We start from the raw sequence: 15,408 nt of genomic DNA on the forward strand, positions 1-15,408 counted from the left end.
ATACTTATTAAGTAATCTTTCCCCCCCCCCAAAAAAATTGAAAATTAATAAATGACCTTGACCTTTAGTCCACTGACCTTGCCATTCAGCTGTAGGTAGGTGAAGTAGGCTTTGGCGGACAGTTGGTAGTAGTGGTACACGCGGTGGACGATTCCCCTCCAGATGACCAGCAGACTCTCGATGCACTCCTCGCTAGCGATCTGTAGTGACAGACAACAGGACAACAGCTGTCGCCGGGTTGTCTCTGCTCCGTCGTCATATTGTCCCTACAACATCAAACAGTTTTATCCATTTCTCAGCACCAAAAAACACTAGTTATTTTTCTTTTGATACATTTCAACAAAAGATTTACTTGCAAGACAAATTTCTTTCTGTTTGAAATTTTCAAGTTCAAAATACTGCAGCATAAAAATGCCATTGACCAAAAACATTTTAAATTCAGACGACTGTATATCTTACGCAATGTTGTAACTAATTTACTCTCTTGTTAATTAAATGGGTACACCTATATACAGACTGACTTGCTGTTATCTGACTGACCTGTTCCTGTTCACAGATGTCCTCCTCACTGTTATCCACTGTGTGGATCTGTCTCAGCACATTCAGCACCTTCCCTGTCTCCTCCACACTGGTCCCCTACAAACAACAACATCAAATACAAGCCACTGTATGTCATACTGTAAAGTTTGTTCACAGTTCTGACTGAAAATTTAAATTCGTTGAAATCAATATGTATCCTACCTTGGGCAAAGCTATCTTCACTGCCTCTATTTCTTCACTTAAAAGCTCAACAGAACCATGACTGTTTAAGAAATAACAAAAAATTTCAACTCTCCTCACAGTGATAGAAATATTACCAGAACATCAGAGGGAATATTTGTAAGGCCTTACCTGGCATTGTCCACAGACTTGCGCCCCCACTTATAGCACCAGCCAGCCAGGGTGAACCATGCCTTGCTGAGGGTGGGACATTCAACAGTACTCAGATTGAGAAGTCGTCCAATCAGACTGTCTGTCTCATTAACAATTGCACTGTCTGCGATACTGATAACTGAAAAAAGGCGAAAAAAACTCTTTCTATATGAATAGTAAGTTGGTTTTTTTTTTATCAGAAATTAAAATATAGAACACACACATTCTCTCTCTCTTTCTCTCCCTCTCTCATAGCTTACTGTTTTCCTCCATCACTAGCCCCATGCCCTGCCCGGATGCCCGGGCCTCTGTCTCCATCAGGAGTTGTAGGTTTCCAGCCAGCACACTGTCCTCCCCCTCGGGCTGGCCGCCCTGGGTCACAATGCTGGACAGGTTCTTGTAGTCCAGCTGCAGCCATTTGACCAGGGTCAGCAGTGACTTGCCACACAGCTGGCTACAGTTCTCCAGGAGCTCCTTGTCCTTCTTCTCCTGCTTCAAGTCTGCACAGATAAAACCCACAATGCTGCTAGACAGGATGTCTATGCTCTCCTTCTGTTGTGCCATGCTGTGGAGGAGTTTGGCCCCCTCCCGCTCCACCCTCAGTACCTCCAGCTGACTGACCGCCTTCTTGTTACTCTGCAGAGTGGACAAGGCAGACAGCAAGTTCTCAGGAGCCACTCTACCGTTCTCTATGTTGGGTTTTATCAGGTTATCAATCTGTGAGAGCAGCACACTCTCAGCGAGCTTGTAATTGTTCTGTTTCCTAGCCAAACTAGCTGTGGACAGCTGAATCTTCAAAATCTGGCTGGTTAGGCCTGCAATGAGTCATGCCAAAGTTATCACTAATACAAATGAAACAAAATTGAGCTAGTTGAAGTTCTAACTGACTTGTTGTGGAACTTACCTGGCATTTTTTCAGAAGCTGCACTTTGCTTCTGTATGTCCAGTAGTCTCTGCAGGTGAAGGAAGGAAGTGATGTCATGTTCATCAGCATCCATACGGTCATCCTCACTCAGTGGCAACAAAATCATCTACAGTCAACAATGCAAAAACTAGAAAACTGACCAGTCAGGAAGGGCCCCGCTATGACAATTAATATAGAGAAGTGAAAAAAAACTTTGAATTCCATCCACTTTATATTAACATTGAATCTTCTTTAAAATTGGAAGATAATTTCTGAATGTCCAAAAACTCTAAATAGTAACCTTGTATCTGCATAAAACAGGGATGACCTCATGTCTTATAAAAAAACTAAATTAAATGTGTATTTAAAAAAGATTTAAACAGGTGTTTTATAAAATGCAAGCCTTCAGTGAATGCAAATACATTGTATCACCCAGAGTTGACCTCAACTTCAAAACAAACATCAGTTGCAGACAAAGGTGTTCATTAATCTTCATATGACAGATAGAGATAAGCCTCTAAATTTTCTGCAGCAGGCAAGATAATTAATCCCAGGGGATTAATTGTTCTGCTCTCTCATCTTTTTCTTCTAAATTTACAGTGTAATATTTTTTTTTCTCAGAAATGACAGAATGGGGTTATTATCTGATTACCTGTTAAAATTAACAGCATTAAGGCAGAAAAAAAAAAAAATAAATAATTTAAAAAAAATATAGTGAAAAAGGATATCTTAATATATATCTTGATTTTAGAATTCAATAAAATTTTTATAAATCATTGTGTACGGTATTTTAACCAAAATAAAGTATGAATATTATATTTTAAATCCATATTTCAAAGAATGTAACCCAATACTATACATCATTCAAAATTGACCTTAACTTCAAAATAAAGTTCATTTGCAGACACAGGCAGTGCAGTAATTAATCTCAATGTGACAGATAAAGATAAAGCTTAGGATTTTCTTCCTGTGGAAGGTTAATTAATCCCAAAGGACAAATATTGCACAGCCTTCCAAGTATACAATGGTTACATTCTCAGCAGTTATCTCTCTTTGCCCATTCATTCTTATGCATAGTTAAGGAATCTACCCTACCACCCCAGCTCCAAACCAGAAGACATAGAGAACCAAACTTAGCATCAAAATATGTATTTCTGCCTACTGAACTACCATACCAAATTTGAACTTGATTGGGCAACCATAAAAAAAGCTATTAGAAAAAAACAGAAAATTTGTGGACGGAAGAGTGACAGACGGACGGACAGAAGGACGGACGGACAGAGTGATTACTATAGGGCACCTGCAAATCCTTGCGGGGCCTTAATTTCAAAAACTGCAAACAAGCGAAGTGAATCATGAAGCAGTTGTTCCTTTGAAGGAATCAAATTAGTCAATATTCTACCTTATAGCCTCCCTTTGAAGAGTAACAAGAATGTTGAATTTAATTGTGAAACACAAAAAAGTAAACATACCTTGGACTTTTTGTCCTCCGTCTGTTTTCGGAGAACTGTGGTGGTACACAGGTGAGTTAGTGCTCCCTGATTGGATAACAGAGGCCATTCAAGGGAAGCTACTCTCAGCAAACTTTCTTCTAGGCTTTCAACATGGCTCAAACACTTGGAAATGTCAGTCCTGAATACATATAAATCAGAACTAAGCTCAGGGACAAAGAGAACAATAATAACAAGAAACTGAAATGTTATCTCAAAGTTTTAATACATATGTCTTTTCAAAACAAATTTTAATACATCATTGTATCAATATGTAGGATAAATGTATAGAAGGAAAGAACGAGTTTCTCTAGCTCTCTCTCTTTCTCTTACTTGTTGGCTGTAGACTTGGGGTCCTGACACGCTGTAGCCAGCCTGATGAACTGTTTGTTGATGAGGTCCAGTTTCTCCTTACAGCTCCACAGACTGTAGTTGTGGTTGTTGACACCGAGGTCAGATAGGGAAGCCCCTGGAACCAACTCAAGTTTCTCCCTCACCTCCTCAAAGTCCCCATCCTCAAACGCTGACAGGGCTCTGAAAGAAAACAGTAATAACATAGAATGCAATATGTGTAGCAGGACACATGTATATCAATCTGCTTTGTTGCCATTCTGAAAATACTTCAGTAGAAATTCCCTCTAATGACTAACTGTCCATACAACACTTAAAATGTCAAGGTTGGTTCTCATTTTGCCTCAGATGGCTGTAATCCTGTCTGTACTGTAAGGTAAGTCTTACCTGATGTAGTTGAGGTCTATATCGGAGTTGAAGGCGGCCTGTAAATGGCTGTAATCCTGTCGGTACTGTAACACATTCTCCTGCCATTCCATCACTGACTCCCAGTCATACAGCTTCTCATAACAGTCAAATATCTAAGATAAAGATACGTGTCATTCATTTGGTGTTTTATCATTGGTAAGAAACCAAAAATATGATGAGCTTATATTGCTAATTTTTCCAATTTTCAGCAATAAAATTCCAGAGCCAATGCAAGGAAGTGACAATGCTGGTATACAGCCGTCATTACAAATACATGCACATGAATGTGACATGCAATTATTCAAAAGCCAGTACAAAGTAACACACATTGCAGATAAATTGTCTTGTTCAAAGACCGAACTGTACATCAATAGCCATAAGTGGAATTCAAGTTGTCACCTCATCCAAAACTATAGATATACACTTTACAACATTTTTAAAACAATTGAAGGACTTTAGGCAGACTGCCTCTGGTAAAAGATCAGTGATTTGGTTGTACCTCTGTGACCACAAAGTGGACCTTTAGCACGGGGATGTTGCTGTCCGGCGGGGGAAAGGGGGACTGTTTACTCAGGATCCCCGTGATCTTCTTGGGCATGATCATTTCCACCTTACTCAGGTCGTCCCGGGGGGAGTCGGCCTTCTCCGAGTCTGTGGAGACCATCACCTTCAGCACATTCTTCAGTTCTTTAGCAGCACTCTCGTACCTGGAAGATAGAATGTACATTAAAACTATTAGACCATACTCTTCCTTAAATAGATAAATTATATATATGTACATATGTCAGAGCTTTTAGATATTAAAGTAAAATTTGTTAGTTGCATCAAAATAATTGAATTGTCACACTTTCCAACCTAACATGCATAAGGAATGCATTCTGTGTGGTAAAACACAATGAACATGTGCAAATTTCACTGTGCTTGAAATGGTGGATGACTTACTTTCCTGTGGCTTTCTCCACCAGAGCTTTAATCCACAGGAACTTCTTCCCTGTCTGTTCCTTACACCAGTTGTACACTCCCATGATGGCGTCTCCTTCCTTCAGCTCAACCAGGGCCTTCACCAGGAACAACACAGTCTGCTCAAAATCATAGCCCTGCAAAAATCAAAAGATATCTTTCATGTCATTTCAAAATATTTCAAGATTTCATTATTAAAAAGAAATCTTTCTACATTTTTTTATAATAGATTGGTTTAATTCCACAAAGTCAATTTTTCATATTTCTTGTTAAACTAAAATATCACAGTGGTTTGACGACATGCTATCTCCATCTATTGACAATATCTTACATTACTCGATGCATTACTTTAGACATTATGTGTTGAAATCTAACATATACCACCCAAACCATAAAACATGTAGAATATCATAACCATCATTATATTTTCCTGATAACAGTTTCACTTTTACTGTATCAATGAGTATCAAGCAGTTTTCTTTAAATCACTGCTAGATTGCTTTTACATGGGGCTAGTTTGTCATCAAAATTAACCTACATGTAATCTCCATTCACTCTATCATATACTGTAGAAGCAGAAATATTTGTTGAGGATTTAATTTGTTATTTTCGTTGGCAGTATAAATCAACGACATTAAATCCATGACGAATTTTTCACTCAAGTATTAATGAATACAAAGAAATTACGATATGACGAAATTAAATGCCAACAAAATCTCATTTGGTTTAAAAACAAAGAAATTTTGACCCAATGAAAATATGTGCTTCTACAGTATATATAAATCCTCTGCCTAAATGTCTACATTGACCTATTCCTATATTGGTTGAACACATACATCCCACTAAGTAAATATATGTACATCTATGTATCAAAAGCGTCATGTAAACCCTACACCCTGTTATGGTTCTGACCTGTAGAGTGTTGTTGTCCTTCATCTCCTGCAGTAGTTGGTGACACTGTCGGATGGCCATGGCCGGCATACCGCTGTGTAGTGCTATCTTGATGACAGAAGAGCGCACTCGAGACAGCCACTCCAAGCAGGTGCCCTTGTTGGTCCGGAAAAAGGTCCGCACCGTCTACAAGAAATGATTAGGTTTGAATGATCTATTCATCTCAGAGCACATATATATTCTTGCTTGTAGGAAAGATTGACCAAAAAGTAAACTGAATTTTGTCATAAAAATAGAGTGAAAAGAATTTTGTTTCTACAGCATGTTGATTGAGTCTTGTGTACCTTTGGGGACATAGGCATGGACACAGCGCAGCCTTCATAAGCATTGTACAGGAGTTTCTCCAAGTGTTCCATGAACTGAAGAAGTAGATGGACTCGAAGGTGGCTGGACAAATCACTCGACTTAGCTCCTCCTGAAATAATAAAACAATACACATAAAATATGTATAAATAAAGATATCAAGTAATCAAATATTTCTTATTCATACCCTCTCTACAAACTTTTCATTATCAATCTTTTTACTATTCTCCTCCATAACTACCTTTCTTCTGGTCTGTTTTACTGATGTCGTTTCTCTCCTCTGCAGGCTTGTCCAACTCTTTGGCGAACATCTTGAGCACGCCCTCGATGGAGGTGAAGGTTTCCTGGGGCTTCCCCAGCGGCGTCCTGAGGCGGTTCAGCACACAGTACTGGGCCGACTCCCAGGTGGCCCAGAACCACAGCATGGCCTCATTGTTGTCCACCTGTCACAAAACACAGATCAAAGTTCATCAAATGTTCATCATTTACATTTTGTACAATGTATTATTATTCTGTTGAGATTCACACACTGCTATATTCTCCATGACAAGAAGAAAGAAACAATAATAAGGCAAAACAAATTTAATATCAGTATCTAAAATATCTCACACTAGAAATTTTCAAATATTCAGGCAGGTCTTGTATTATTAATCATAAAGCTAACTTAGAAAAGGGGAATAACTCAATTTGATTTTTTAGCTAAATTGAATTAATCCCCCATTTCCAATAGTTAATGCATATTGCACCAGCTTAATCAAGGAGAAATGCTGCATTTAGAACACTGGTGTACTGCACATTAACTTACAAAATTAGACATCCTGAATGTCTCTATCATCTTGTGGTCATGGGTGGCATCCTGACAGCTGTAAAACATGGCCTCCAACCAATTCCAGCTTCCTGATTGGCTAAAAGAGTCAAAGCAATAATCAATATCATATCACACATTATATCAAGTAAATATGAATTAAAGCAAATCCTGAAAAATCTTTTCCATACATCCAGGAAATTGAAATATTGCAGTAAGATAATAAGACTTAAATTACATGGGTGAAGTATCGTGTAGAATGTAAGCCATGATTTGTCTGAAGTTGACAGCATGGAACTCTCCGTTAGGAATACGGTTGATGTGAGCTCGCCGGGCCAGCCATGCGGCGGTGACTCCCTCCGCCCCCTCCTGGACACTGATGGACTGGTCATTGTCCTCCCCCAAGTGTAGCAAGCTGTATAACCTACAAAAGGCAATTTTTTTGGTATATTCAATACCCTATATACAAGTATCTGTTAAAAAAAGTTGCCATTATGCAGAATGAAACAATATTTTTTCCAGTCAAGTTCCCAAAGTATGCCTTAATAATAGCAGAAACTTGGCACATCTTATCAAGTTCTTAAGTGGATTTTTAAAACTGTACTATGAGCACACATACTATGAGCACACATCAAGTCGACTTTTTTTTAACTGGAGGAATAGGTAGACTATGAATCTAATTTTACAGAGAATAATCTGTGTTCTACATAGAGGTGGGCGAGTGTCTGGTTGACTTTACCTGGTGGTTACATTGGCTGGGAGGACTCGGAGGAGACTCAGGTAGCCGTCACGAACCTCTGGTCTCACGTCTGACAACTTGTACACACTCAGCTTCACCGCACTGAAATCATACATCACAATGTAGATACTACTATAGAGAGACAGATTAACAAACAGCACAGCACTGTCCAGACTAAGACACAGTTAAGCTTCTATTGTTTTAGTACCTCTGTATCAAGTTGATTGGCAAGTTGCTGTTGATCTTATACACATCCTGTAGACATCTGCATACAGACATGGAGATTTGGAAGTCACTGTTGTGCCCTGAATAATAAAAATGCAATTTTTTTTTTAAATATTAATTTTGCTCATGAAATTCCATGTTTCAAAAGGCAATGAAATAGAGAGGCAGGCCTTCACTCACCTAACTGGGTAATGTATCTTATGACATTGGTGAACTCTTCCGAATAGAAAATCTGTGGATTGGTCTGAAGGCTGCCGATGATATCTGCTATCCACTTCAGTCCCAGGCATCTGAATGATAACAAAATAAAAACCCACATAAAACTTGGCATGAACTACATGAGACTGCTATAGGTAGTTCCAGTAACATTTCAACAAAACGCTCAATAGTTAAAGGAGCTACATAAAGTGAGATGTTGAGTCTGTCTGTGTAGCTGTGTACCTTCAAGGAAAATTTTATTAAATGCTCATAAATCAATAGTTAGAGGAGCTACATAGTGTGAGATGTTGTGCCTGTGTACCTGCTGTCATAAGAGGCGTGGCCCTGGGACAGAAGCCCGGCCAGTAGTCTTAAGATCTGGGTGAAGTTGTTGGCGGTGGTGGGGTTCACATTGGCCATCAGCGAGCCGTCTAGACGCGTGGTCTGCATGATGAGACTGCTACTGGACACAAAGTTACCGTGCCTAAAAGTAGAAGTATACTGTTAGGACAACTTAAATCCTAATTGTGTCTTTTAATTCAATAACAATCTAGATTGGACAATGCAAGTTAGCAGCATTTAGAAGTAAAACTGACAGGAAAACTTAAGTCAAAATTTCATTTCCAGTGAAAAACATACAGAATTTAGAAAAGTAAAATCACAAGAGGTATAAGTACAATGTACATGCATGTTCTTTTCTTTTTAAAGAACATTTCATGTAATACTGACGTATGCATTCATTGGAAAAAAATTTACTACATGTACATTGTCTTTAGAAAAGTTATCTAGGAGAATGATAATCAGAAACGGGCCATATTATCGGTCGTTGAGTGTTGGTGGGAGTATTTGGCTGACCTGGAGCAGTGTGAGTACAGCGTGTTGAGGAGAGCGTACTGGACGGCGGGGTACACCTCGGACACCACCTCATCCAGGGGGCTGAAGTGTTTACTGGCCAGGTCAAAGATACTAGGCGACAGGGCCCACATCTGTAATACAAAGTCATGGCACTGTATTAGCGTGGGGGTGAGTGATAAAGGGTGTTTACAGGCAATCAGATATTAACATACAATAATGAAATACTGTTGTTTATAATTTACTCTAAGCATTATCAAACTCTCTTTCTCTGTTACTCACAGCTATCAGATTGCTTTTTGTGTTCCCAATTTCCGCCAGTGCACACAGATTGAAGATGCAGACAGACTCTGCCTCAGTGACAGTGTATGTTACGTCGCCATACGGATTGACGGTGATGACGCGTTTCTCTGCCGTCGCACCAGCTGCCTGGAGCAAAGTGTTAAAAGCTTGCTGTAGATCTCCTACTACATACCTGTCAAAAATATAACAGCATGTGAACAAAGTATCTCATCAGGCAAACAATTTCAAAGTAATAAGTCAGGAAAAAATCACAGTACTGAGAGTACTGATACACGATATATGCAAACCATATGGTTACATTTCCTACATGTGGTAGAATTTGGGCATTTGGGTGTGTTTTACAAATTCATGTCCCAAATGGTAAAGGAACAAGAGTTCTGATACTGAGCAATAATATAACAACACTACATACTGTATAATACAGTTACTTTGGATTATGCCAATTTGTGTTGAAATCTGCTCTTACAAATTCCTATAGAGATCTACATGTGTAAAAGATATTGAGATGCAAAACTTACTTAAAGGACTCCTCCAAAAGTGGCACACTTTTTAGAGCCATGACATCGTGATACAGGGCCAGCATTTGTTGAATGATCTGTCAAAGTACCAACAATAATCATAATGTAAAATGCAAATGTAGGATTCTAAAAAAAAAAAACAGGCAATCAAGCACCCCCATATGTTGAACATGCTAATAAGACACTCACTAATTCCCAAAACTCTCGTAAATTTCATAAATACAACAAGTCCATATCATAAACAAAGACAGCATTTCAAATATGGAATTTCAATATGTAAATGCTGGAACAGAGATGAGAAGTGTATATGAAGTAGCAAGCCAGCAGCTGTTATAGAGTACCTGTTCACTGTGACAGAACCTGTACTTCTGTAGCATGGACCCCGGAGCAAACAGCTGACTGACAAAGTTCACAGGTAACTGGGTCCCAAACGTCTCGATCACCTGTAAATTACAAATTCAGGTGTCTAAAAATAGACTTTCTCCACAAAGAATCATAAATTTTGGTTTAAAAAGCATCTTGAATAGCCTGGTAAAGATGATATAAAACCTCAAAAGATTATGCTGTTTAATCAATACCCTTATAATCTTAATAATTGTACAGAGTCAAAACAAAAAAACAACAAAAAATTCAAAAATTACAAATTCATTGATTAAAATGGGACCAAGCCCTGGACCATAAAACTAAGATGGGCTCAATTTTACTCTACACATTTCTTTGTTAAAGTGAGAATTTGATCAAAAGTGAGCTCATCTTAGCTTTATGGCCCTATTTATACAAATCAGTTTGTCAAGGCTGACCTTCTGACAAACGGTGAGCATGGAGGAGATGAAGCGGTAGGAGACCAGCCTGTCGGTGAAGATCTGGTACAGCAGGAACGGCAGCAGGTGCTCCTCGCTGTGGACCGCCTCCGACCGCAGCTGACCAATCAGAATCAGGATACATGTGTTCGCTGCCACACAAAACAACAGGGTTAAAATCAGGATATTTTCCACTATTTTATTACCTTCATACACATCTTGGTATTAATTGCAACTTTTATGCAAAAGCCATAATCTTATATGATAAAGATTATATGATTCAAAATCTTAAAGTAATGGTTCAAATAAAATCTTAACTTAATAGGGCAATTCAAATTCAGAATATCAGTTTTCTTATTCACATTGTACAACTCTCTGATAGATACAGAGTGCAAGTACAGGGATTACAAAACAAATTAATTGCCAACCTCTCTGTGAAATCTTACCTTCAATCACCATGTACTCAGAGAAGTAATGTCTGGTGGCCGTGTCCACACTCTTAGTGATTCTGTCCAGTATCTGTAAACCAAACCATAGCTTCATCAATACCTCAGAATTTTATTTAAATTCGATTCTAATCCTTGAAATTAAACTTCCTGCAGCACATGCCTGTACATTTCCCCTCTGGGTCGCCTACCTGTGTGATGTACTCCCGTGTGATTTGTTTGCTGGGAGAGAACTCCACCCCCATGCTCCTAACCACTGTTGTGAACACCTTCAGCAGGGCCCCGATCTTGATGATGCAATCCTCTGGGATGGGGACCTCCTCGTCAGGGTAGGTCTGATCCCCACAGCCATAGGCCAAGTCCTGAAACAAACAAACAAGTCTGGCTTTATTACTGATGTTACAGGTAAATCCGTTGTTTTCTAACATTTTTAATAAACACAAACCTTTTCCGAGTATGCGAGAGAATATCAAAGTTCTGAAATACTCCAAACATATTCCGCTATAAGAAATCTACGTAACCATTTGTGCAAATATACAGGCGCAATCTAATTCAAGGAAAAAACAAGCATGGCCATATTGAAGGGAAATGATACACAGGTTTTCTACCACAGACGCAGGGCAAAAAATCTACGACAGAGATGGGGTAAGTTACCTCAGCATAGGCCTCCATGTCCTCCAGGAACTGGCCCAGCAGTGTGGTGGAGAACGAGATGTCGTTGACCCAGTATCTGTGGAACTCGATCAGAGCATTGGAGGTGAACTCAATCAGGCTGTCCTTCTGGGTGGAGTCGATGTGCCAGCCCACCAGAATGTCCACGGTGTCCTACATCATCAATGAAATTATGAGAATCAGAGCGCTCAACATTACAACTGTAGCATTTTATGAGGGGTGGATAACAAGACTTGAACTCTGCATTTTTGATAAAATATAATATAAAAGAACAGAAGGTAAAACCTGTGAGAGTGAACTAAATTTGATTTGAAATCCTGAAATAACAAGAACTCTGGATTTGTTGTCTGAACCATTAAAAAGTCTTCTCGTTTGAATCATGTCTACTGAAAAGTGACAAACTCTGGCACTTACAGATTACTGTAGTACTAACTTGCATAAATTTACACTTAAGTCAGTCAATAAAATTACACATTCATAAAATGTAAAATGATACATCAGTGGAGATATAAAAAAAGTAGATAATTACCCTGAAGTGTGAGGTAAAAACATTGGGGTAGTTCTTAGCAATGTGGAGGATCACATTGACGACTGAGTTCAGTAGATCTGGAGTGTCAGCATTCTCTAGCAGTGTCTGAACATTTGCCATCACCATCTGATAGAAAAATAAAACAAAATCATAATATTATGTGTACATAAGTTCATATCATCTTACTTCCTAGAACTTTTCATTGTTTTTTAATTTTTCTCACAATTCCATTTCAGAGATAAAATTAAAGTTTTGCCAAAAATTGACAATTTGCATTTAAAGTCTTTTGTACAATCAAGTCCTTATGTAAAGAGTCAAACTCCCCATTATTTAACATTAAATTAACAAAGCAATGAACAAACTTGTAAATATAACACACTTTTCCCTTAGTAAAATCAACATGCAAATATACTTGCCGGCATTAGACCCCCAGTTGCTTGTTTCTTCTCATCATAGCGCAGAGTTTCATGGAGAGCATCAATGAACAGGGAGCGTATGTCGTCATCCACCATGTTGTTGGTCTGACCAAACAGCCACTGGAAGTACCTGATAATGGGTCAACCAAAAGTAGAGTTTAGTATTTGATCGAGAAAAGACCAAAATTTACATATAGATCCAACAGCAAATACTCATAGAGCTCTATTAAATGTAAATTGTAAAGAAAAAGATGATTGGTATGTCTGCTATGAAATAAAATGCAAATTAATATGGAATCTTCAATCTCTCTTTGCTAACTTCCTCTCTCTTCTCCATTCCAATCTCTAAATCTCTATCTCTGTGCAATATTTATTTGGCGTTATAATTCTCTACCATACATTATACACAAAAAGAGTTTACACATACATTTTACTTGCACGCACATTCATACTGACACACCCAGTAGGTTCTATACTCTACCTCTGTGAGTCATGCCCCATGATTCCTCCAATGATCCCTACACACTTTGCTACCTCAACTTTCACTTCTCTTGGACACAAGGAAGGCCTGTAAATACACATATTGCAGATTTAAAAGAATTTTGGTAACCTCTAGACATTGGGGGTAAATTTTAGACATACAATGATAAAAACTTGTACCTCTCATAAAATACATCTTGTAGCGATGTCCATGCATCTTCTGATACTTTGTAGACACTCTGAAAATCATTTAAAGCAAAATGTTTAAATTAGCACATAAAGATAACAATTCTTTCAATTTAGATTGAGTTTTTTTTTCTTTATCATTTTCTGCATTCTCAATTGCTTTGTTAATTCAATTTGCCATTTAGGAGTACTTATCATCAGTTCTTAGTGTGTAAACATTAATCCATTACAAAAAGCTCTTCATTGATATAAATTACAACTCAACAATAGTATGTAGGACCTTTTAAAACCTTGAAGATAACTCAGATTTGATTCATTCATATGAAACAGGCATATTCCATTATTCGTACCTTGACTCCATCAGAAGTTCGGAGGTAGTCTCGCAGCTGCTTGGCTGAGGAGATTCGTCTTTCCTTATCACCATCTCGTACGACTCTCCTTATGTACTTTGAAAGTCTTGAGTCATCTGTGAAAGCCTTGGTTGAATCTGTGAACAATAGAGAAAAGTTACATTCATTTCAAGTTAAGTTTCACTTTCACTTTTGCACTGGAACAATGTCAAACCAGTTTTAAACATTCGTGCAATACCTGTATCTTCTGAACTGTAATGTTCAAGTCCATTATTAAAAAACACAGTCTCAAAATTCATTTCAAATCATGTTCATGAAACTGTCAATTCATCATTTTATCCACCATAAAATAATAACACTAACAGTGTTTGATAGGTGTACATTCAGGACAATGTTTGTAAATATATAGGTGAACTGTAAAGATAAGGACAGCTGTTACACATGCCACCTGTCACAGAGTAACTGCATTCTCATTCAGTAATACTGGAAGCTATGCTGTCATGTAACTAGTTTCATAATGATATTTACTGGGATTATTTCAACCAGGACATTCTCTTTTTTTTTTCATTTACAGGATATTCCAAAAAAATTAACTTGAGTTTCTGATGCAGGCCATGTGTTTTTACATGACATGCATGTGGGCTGGTAAATGGTTCTGTAGGTTTGTTAATAAGTTCAAACGGAGGACTTCACCTGATCTCTTGGCTTCGGATTTGTAGGATGAAGACTGATATGTTCGTGAGTCCGATTTTTCATAATGTCGACCTCGGGAATGAGAACCTCTGCTGACTGGATAAGAAGAACGTTTGTCATCCTCTCTTTTGAGCTTCCCATTCCTGCTACTTGTGTTAATTTTCATGTTTGGTCGCGCTTCTGATTTTCTCTCGAACACTTTCGGTTTGTCCGATATTTTTGGCACCTCGGACTTATCGCCGCAGGCATTTTCGTTTAGATTATTAACGACCTTTTCTTTTGAATTGGGGGCATTTCCGTCCGTTGTGGCCTCTTGCTTGTCAGGCGGTTTGCTTTTCGCCCCTATAGACTTCTCACTCATTACATCTGTTAAGCTCTACATAACAAGGAAACATTTTACACAAAACTGTTACTTTGACACATATTCGTCGCCATTTTCTTTTTCAAATTCGAACTCCGCAGTTACGATGTTTAATTTTAGACCTATGTGAAGAGTCATTTTCTAAAATTAGTAATATTTTTATTGAAACAGGTGAATTATAAAAACGCTTATCAGGCAACTTAAAAAATTGCATTGCTCTTTTCTATTCACAAACGCGACGTTCTTGAATTAGATAAGTTGTACCATATAAATTCTTTTCGTCATATCTGTACGGATTTCTAGTCATAGAGAGAAAAACATGTATACAAAATATACACAAGTTCTATCGATTCTCCGAATGAAACACACGTTCATTGTTTAAATGAATAGAGCGTATTGGCTTTTATTTTTATGAAGAGTGGTAGAATTTAAAGAGTTGCCCCCCCCCCACAAAATAATTTGATTTTTTTTTTGGGGGGGGGGGGGGCGGCATTTTCAAGTCAAACAAATGCTAAAAATCCATATCTTTATTTGATTTACAAGAAAGGACTTGTAG

General features: G+C 38.1%; 1 protein-coding gene across 2 annotated transcripts in view; it reads right to left on the reverse strand.

Annotated features, from left to right (window-relative positions):
* The window catches only part of LOC128165653 (serine/threonine-protein kinase SMG1-like), a 29,306-nt gene extending 14,331 nt beyond the window's left edge, over window positions 1–14,975 (reverse strand). The window contains exons 1-34 of one of the 2 annotated variants that reach the window (XM_052830396.1): window positions 14,492–14,975; window positions 13,799–13,935; window positions 13,443–13,501; window positions 13,264–13,350; window positions 12,783–12,912; window positions 12,367–12,492; window positions 11,820–11,990; window positions 11,357–11,527; window positions 11,166–11,238; window positions 10,720–10,871; window positions 10,261–10,362; window positions 9,920–9,996; window positions 9,381–9,573; window positions 9,102–9,232; window positions 8,569–8,730; window positions 8,229–8,338; window positions 8,032–8,128; window positions 7,824–7,925; window positions 7,323–7,508; window positions 7,085–7,184; window positions 6,521–6,722; window positions 6,261–6,391; window positions 5,938–6,102; window positions 5,008–5,162; window positions 4,565–4,772; window positions 4,045–4,178; window positions 3,640–3,840; window positions 3,289–3,448; window positions 1,817–1,943; window positions 1,173–1,727; window positions 892–1,051; window positions 742–802; window positions 541–636; window positions 63–266 (exon numbers count right to left, since the gene is read on the reverse strand). In XM_052830396.1, coding sequence (XP_052686356.1) covers window positions 63–266; window positions 541–636; window positions 742–802; window positions 892–1,051; window positions 1,173–1,727; window positions 1,817–1,943; window positions 3,289–3,448; window positions 3,640–3,840; window positions 4,045–4,178; window positions 4,565–4,772; window positions 5,008–5,162; window positions 5,938–6,102; window positions 6,261–6,391; window positions 6,521–6,722; window positions 7,085–7,184; window positions 7,323–7,508; window positions 7,824–7,925; window positions 8,032–8,128; window positions 8,229–8,338; window positions 8,569–8,730; window positions 9,102–9,232; window positions 9,381–9,573; window positions 9,920–9,996; window positions 10,261–10,362; window positions 10,720–10,871; window positions 11,166–11,238; window positions 11,357–11,527; window positions 11,820–11,990; window positions 12,367–12,492; window positions 12,783–12,912; window positions 13,264–13,350; window positions 13,443–13,501; window positions 13,799–13,935; window positions 14,492–14,852 — 5,286 coding nt within the window. In that variant the 5' untranslated portion in view covers window positions 14,853–14,975. The remainder of the gene's footprint in view (window positions 1–62; window positions 267–540; window positions 637–741; window positions 803–891; window positions 1,052–1,172; window positions 1,728–1,816; window positions 1,944–3,288; window positions 3,449–3,639; window positions 3,841–4,044; window positions 4,179–4,564; window positions 4,773–5,007; window positions 5,163–5,937; window positions 6,103–6,260; window positions 6,392–6,520; window positions 6,723–7,084; window positions 7,185–7,322; window positions 7,509–7,823; window positions 7,926–8,031; window positions 8,129–8,228; window positions 8,339–8,568; window positions 8,731–9,101; window positions 9,233–9,380; window positions 9,574–9,919; window positions 9,997–10,260; window positions 10,363–10,719; window positions 10,872–11,165; window positions 11,239–11,356; window positions 11,528–11,819; window positions 11,991–12,366; window positions 12,493–12,782; window positions 12,913–13,263; window positions 13,351–13,442; window positions 13,502–13,798; window positions 13,936–14,491) is intronic. The other variant, XM_052830398.1, reaches the window with a different exon arrangement.
* Between the last annotated feature and the right edge of the window lie 433 nt (window positions 14,976–15,408).

The sequence above is a fragment of the Crassostrea angulata genome, chromosome 10 (genome assembly GCF_025612915.1).
Source record: "Crassostrea angulata isolate pt1a10 chromosome 10, ASM2561291v2, whole genome shotgun sequence".
NCBI classification, from domain to species: domain Eukaryota; kingdom Metazoa; phylum Mollusca; class Bivalvia; order Ostreida; family Ostreidae; genus Magallana; species Magallana angulata.